Source organism: Condylura cristata, unplaced genomic scaffold, assembly GCF_000260355.1.
Source record: "Condylura cristata isolate star-nosed mole 26May11 unplaced genomic scaffold, ConCri1.0 scaffold00009, whole genome shotgun sequence".
NCBI lineage: Eukaryota > Metazoa > Chordata > Mammalia > Eulipotyphla > Talpidae > Condylura > Condylura cristata.
The window spans coordinates 2,371,086-2,376,683 of record NW_004567110.1 but is presented as its reverse complement, the minus strand read 5'-3'; the positions used below and the strand labels follow the sequence as shown (position 1 = coordinate 2,376,683).

The following is a 5,598-nucleotide window of genomic DNA, read 5'->3' as shown; positions in this document are numbered from 1 at the left end:
CCTCCGCAAGCCTGGGCCTGGCCCACGCTTTTGTGCCTTGACCCCCCAGGGACGCTGCCCACGGCCCTGCTGCCCACCACACCAGCACTCCCGGCCGTGGGGAGCCACGCGGGGGGAGCCCTGGCCCGGGCTGCCTCCCGGACACGCCCTCCGGCTCTGCCCAGCCTCGCTCGGGCTCGATGCTGCATGTGCGAACTGGGGCTGCGATGGACGCCTCGCAGAGACGTGAGCCTGCGGCCCCGTCCCCCCACGGCTGGGCCTCCGGGGGCGCTGGGCCGGGAGAGGCGGGCGGGGTCTCACCTCTGGCACTCGCTGGCGCGCAGGGTGAGCCCCTCGTTGCTCCGGGCGGTCACTGCCAGCTCGTGGTCCGTGGAGTTGAAGACGTCCAGCAGCAGGTGGCACTGCCGGGTGCTGTGGGGAGACAAGACGGTCAGCGCGCCCCGCCCAGGAGGCCGGCGACGTGGCCTTTTCTCCTCTCCCCGCCGCCGGGAGGACCGACCGGGCCCTCGGGCAGAAGGGAGCCGTGTATGCGGCATCGTCGTCTCAGAGATGGGAGGCTTGAGGCCACAAAACTGTGGAGAAACAGGCGGAAGCTTCTGAGACTCGGACTTCTCGGACGGCGCCCAGCGGCGCGGCGCCGAGGCACGACGGGCATGGGTCTGTGCTGAGCAGACCGGCCAGGAGGCGCGCCCTGCCCGGCTCAGCCGCCGTCCAGGAACCAGACAACGGAAGGGCGGACAGCAGCCGCCTGGCCAAAATGGCAAACACGGACTAAGGCCTCGAAGAAGGCAAGCGGGCTGCGGGCACCGAGAGGGCTCTTCCGGTCACTGCCCATCAGGAGAGCCAGTCAGGCCCGCACTACCCCTCCGGCCGGCAGCTGTCAGGTGGGCCGGCATTGCCGGAGTCAAGAAGTGGAGAGAGACCGGAAGATGCTGGGGCCCACCCAGCCCCCACCCACCTGCACCCAGCCCCCACCCACCTGCACCCACCAGCACTCAGTCCCACCCACCCCCACCGAACCCAGCCCTACCGAGCCCTGGAACTAGCTCAAGGGGCCCTCATGGAGGAGCTGGCGAAGCTGGAGATCCACAAGAAGTGGGGGTGCGCGTTCGCTGCAGTCGGGGAGCACAGAGCACGCCCCCTTGACCCCAGCAGGGGGCTGTCTCGTGAGCGCGGGAGCCCGTGCAGGGCAGACTGAAGCGCGCGCTGCGGCGTCATCTGCGTTATCTGCACGCCCAAGCCCTGCTCTCACCTGGGTGCGCACCCCCGGCGCCCCTCGGTCACGGCCACATGGGACCGACCCTGAAACGCGCAGCGCAGAGGCCGAGCCGTGGGGCAGGGCCACGCGGGCCACGGTGCCCCGGCCCTGCTGCCTCAGGCTCACAGCGCCTGGCACGAGGCTGTCCGAGCACCCACGGGGCGTGGCCTCTCCAGGACGGGGGGGGGGGCAATGTCACAGAGCAGCTGTCACACCCCAATCCTTTAAACGAGAAGGGTCAGGGCAAGCAGGCGGCAGCGAAATGCCAGTCGCATGCCCCGGCGTGGGCAGGCTGCCACTGGTCCTGTTGCTTGTACCCGGCCGGCCCTGTACAAAGTGCTTTTAAGTCGCTTAAAATGCCCACTTGGCCTAGGCACCCCCAAAGCAGAGCCTGAGGGAGGAGCAGGTGCAGAGCTGGAAGGGGCAGGAGGGGGTGGGCAGCGGGGGGGGGAGGGTGCTGTGCCCGGGCCCTGCGGGTGGCAGGCTCCACCCCTCCGACCCCCCGGGAGGCCTGGGACTGTCCCCCAGAACCGGCACCGGAGGCCGAGGGGAGGGGCAGGTCCGCCTGCTGCTGGCCCGGGTCAAGCCCCCTCGCACGCTCCACGCCCGCCGGCGAGGGCCGTCCCCAGGCCGCGCCCCGGACGGGCACAGATTCCTCCAGGCGTGAGGAAGCTCCGCCAGCTGGGCGAGGAGCCGCCGGTCCCCCGCAGCAGCCCGCTGCCACAGCGATGGCCGCAGGGTGAGGCGGCCGGGGTCGGAGGCGGCACGGACGCATTTCAGACGAAAGGCATCCCCGAGAGCAGGCGCGGGACCCGGCGGCCTCGGCGGGCTGGCAGGGCCGAGGAGGGGGCACAGACGGGCCGCGGCGGGCAGGACGCGGACGCGGTCAGGGCCGGACCCCAGGCGACGGGACCACCGAGGAGCAGCCGAGTCGCCCGGAGGAAGGCGCGTGAAAGGCTCAGCTCTATTCTAGGCGTGACGGGAGTTATTTTTAGCGTTTAAAGCAGATGAATGGCACGGACTGCTTTGGTGTTTTGTCTTTTTTTAAGCTGAATTCCAATTCTGGAAAAGACAGAGCAGCACAAAGAACCCGCTGCCTCTCGCTGGGCGCAACTGGAAGTCACCCCGAAACGCAGGGGCAGCTGTTCCCAGGCGCGGCGGGCCGGAGGCTGAGGGCGGGAGCCGGGGTTCTGCCAGGTGGGCTGAGTCCTCGCCCCCCTCGGCCGGGCTGCACGGAGCGGCGGGCCGGGAGCTGCAGCACCCCAACCCCAGGCACGGGGGCGAGCCCGGGGCGGCCAGGGCCCAAGGCCGGTGCCCCCGCTCCGCCCTCTGGCTGACAGTCCTGGGTCGCCCCTCAGTCCCGCAGGAGGAGCAGGTGGGGCACTGGGAGAGGGGGCGAAGTGGTGCCGACCGGGTTCCCCGCAGCCCGGCACAGGGGGACCGGGGCACGCCCCACAGTCCCGGGCATGCGGGGCGCAAGGCGCCGCATAGCAGGCTCAGGACGGGGAGGGGCCAGGAAAGCGCCAGCAGGCGGGGCGCCCCAAGAGGCAGCCCACGGCATGCAGAGGGGGTGAGGGCGCCCGCGGGGGAGGAGAGCCAGAGGCTACAGGGCAGGGCAACCTAAAGGCAGCCCGCCGCTGGGCCCCCCCACCCGCGGGCCCCTCACCCCCGTGAGCAGCGGGCACAGGGCAACATATGGGGCCGCCGCAGAGTGCAACCCCCTCCAGGGCGGGACCCCAGGGCGCGGCAGACCCCTCCTGCCCCCCGCTGCCCCCTCAGCAGTGTGCTGCGTCCACCTGCCTGCGCTGCTCCCCACTCTGTCGCTGTGAGTCCTCTCACCCCCCTGCACCTCTGGCCTGCACCCCAGTTCTATGGGCATAAATAGATCCACGTTTGCAGGAAGTTAACCGGCCGAGCGCCGCCCCGCCGTGGGCCCAGGCCACCAGCCAGGAGCAGGGCTCCCTCTGCTCCTCGGGCGCAGGCTGCACCGCCGAGGGCACAAACCCAGGCGGGAGCAGCACCCCAGCGGCGTACACGGAGCAGGCGTCGCTCAAGGCTATTTCGGGAGCACAGAGACACCGAGCTAGTAAGTTCGAAGAAAGGTCCAGAAGTCGTCCGGCGAACAAGGGCGAGAAAGACCCAGCAGCGCGTGGCGCCAACAGCCACGGCGCCAACAGCCACGGCAGGTCGCTCTGAAGAGATGACGGCCAAGCAGCCCCACAGCAGAGCAGCCCCTGGCCTGGACCCCTGCGGACCCCGAGCAGCTCATTCAGAAGAAGTCTAGGCCCGGAGCAGCTCCGCCAAACTAAATTTGGGGAACTAATAAGGCGAGAAAGGAGGCGAAGGCCGCACGGCTCCGGGAGAGGACCCGTCCTGTCAGGACCGGGCACGGCGCTTCTGGGCAGGACCAGGCGGCTGTCGGGCTCTGCCCTGAGGGCACGGCCCATGGTGGGGGTGTCAGGGCACTGACAGCAGCACCTGGCTGCTGGGGCCCTGCCTGGGGCTGCCGTGACCCCACCCCGTCCGCTCCAGCTCGTCAGCACGGCCCCCGGAAGAGCGGGTCGCGGGAGCCCAGGTTGAGGTGGGACGGCCCGGCCGCTGAGTCCGGTTGCCACCAGCCGCCTGGAGTCGCCGGCGCGGCCGCGGGGTACGGGGTGGACCGTCACACGGTCGGGCCTCGCTCCGGGCCTGAGGGAGCGCCTGCGGACGCCGAGTCACGGCACGAGTCCCGGGGTGAGGCCCGCAGGGACAAGCGCACAGCCACCCTGCCACGCCACGCCAAGCCATGCCACGCCACAGGCCACCCCGGCCAACACGCCTGGTCGGGGCGGGGCCTCAGACGTGGACCGCGCTGGATAACGGGTGTCACCTGCCAAACCGAAAGCCTTTGACTCTTTCCCACGGATAGTGCTAAGGAGATCACCGGCGTCCGAGGACACTGCGGTCAGAAACAAAGCTGGGCTCGCACTCGCCCGTGGCGTTGGGGGCCCCGCACCCCGACACGCCCATGAGCAGAGGCGGCCAGGCGTGCGCCAGCAGCATGGAGAAGGGGAGCGGAGCCCCAAGGTGCCCCTGTCCCTGGCTCCAGGACCGCGGCACACCGACGGGCTGCCCACGGCCACCGCTGCAGGCCACGGGCCAGTGGAGAGAATGGCCGAGGCCACGGCCGCCCCTTCAGCCCCACGGACGGCTGGGGCAGCAGTGGGCACCACGCACTGCCGGGACACGCTGACCAGTCCCCGTCACAGCAGCGGGCCGCCCGGGTCCTGCCTGGCTCCGCCTGCCGCAGGGAGGGGGCGGGGCGGTGGGTCCCACGCCCCTGCCTGCTGTCGCCCGCCAGCGTCCGCTAACCTCCTCCTCGAGGGGCTGAGAGCCTGGCCTTGCCCCTGAGCCTCTTACTGGGAGTTTCTGTGTCCAGAGATAAAATCCCCTTGAAGAGGACGGAGCGGGGTGCCCCTCTGCCTCCTGGGCCCAGCAGGGCTCTCCCAGCACCCCCGGCCAGGAATCAGGCGCAAGGCTCAGAAGCTCCCGCGCCTGCCAGGGGCCCCCTGCCCCACGGCCACACCACCCGCCCCCGCCCACCACACGCATCATCGTTGTAAAAGGCTTGGAAAGCTCGTTACCCGGAAATCCCCAAACCCGCGCGCTTCTGCCGCCTCTCCTGCCGGGCTCCCCATAACCAGGGCCCAGGGGCCATTCCCTAGGCGGGGCATGTCCCTGCCACGCGTGCGGGGTGCAGATGACACAGCCCAGAGGGCAGGAGCCCCGAGCCCCACACAGGCAGCGCCCCAGGCGCACAGCCCCTGGCAAGCGCTGCCCCTTCGCAAACAGACCCCGAGGCTCAAGGAAGGAGCCCGCGAGCAGAGGTCACCTTGCTGGGGCTGGCCCGGCATGTGACCAAGAGAAGTTAAGGTGGGCGACCCCCACCTGCAACCCCACGCCCAGAGGGCCAGTGGAGCCTCCCAGACCAGCTGACCCGCCGCCCTCCCTGGCCCTCCCCCCGACGTCCACACACGGTATGACGTCTGCCCCTCGGGCAGCGCTGAGGCTGCAGGCTGTAGTGGCCAGGAGCTGGGCGGACAGACGCTGGGCGCGGCGAGAAGGACTTGCCAGGGACCCTGGGGGCCAGACAGCGTGGGCTGAGCACACCACGACTCGCCCGCCGGGGACCCCGGCGTCTGGCGGCACTGGCGTGCGCGCACACACACAGACGACAGCTGCCAGTTTCCACCTTGGGCATCTTCGTGTGTCCCAGCCCACGCGCTGATGGGCACACCGAGGCGGGGCTTGGCCAGAAGGGCGCGCTGGGGCTGGAGTGCTGTGGAGACGCCAGAGGCGGG

The 5,598-nt window shown here is 70.7% G+C and overlaps 1 protein-coding gene across 1 annotated transcript in view; it reads right to left on the bottom strand.

Moving 5' to 3' along the window:
- TRAPPC9 (trafficking protein particle complex 9) overlaps positions 1–5,598 on the bottom strand; it is a 133,557-nt gene that overhangs the window by 22,574 nt on the left and 105,385 nt on the right. Inside the window, exon 18 of the mRNA XM_012722892.1 lies at positions 301–411. Within this exon, the coding sequence (XP_012578346.1) occupies positions 301–411 (111 nt within the window). The remainder of the gene's footprint in view (positions 1–300; positions 412–5,598) is intronic.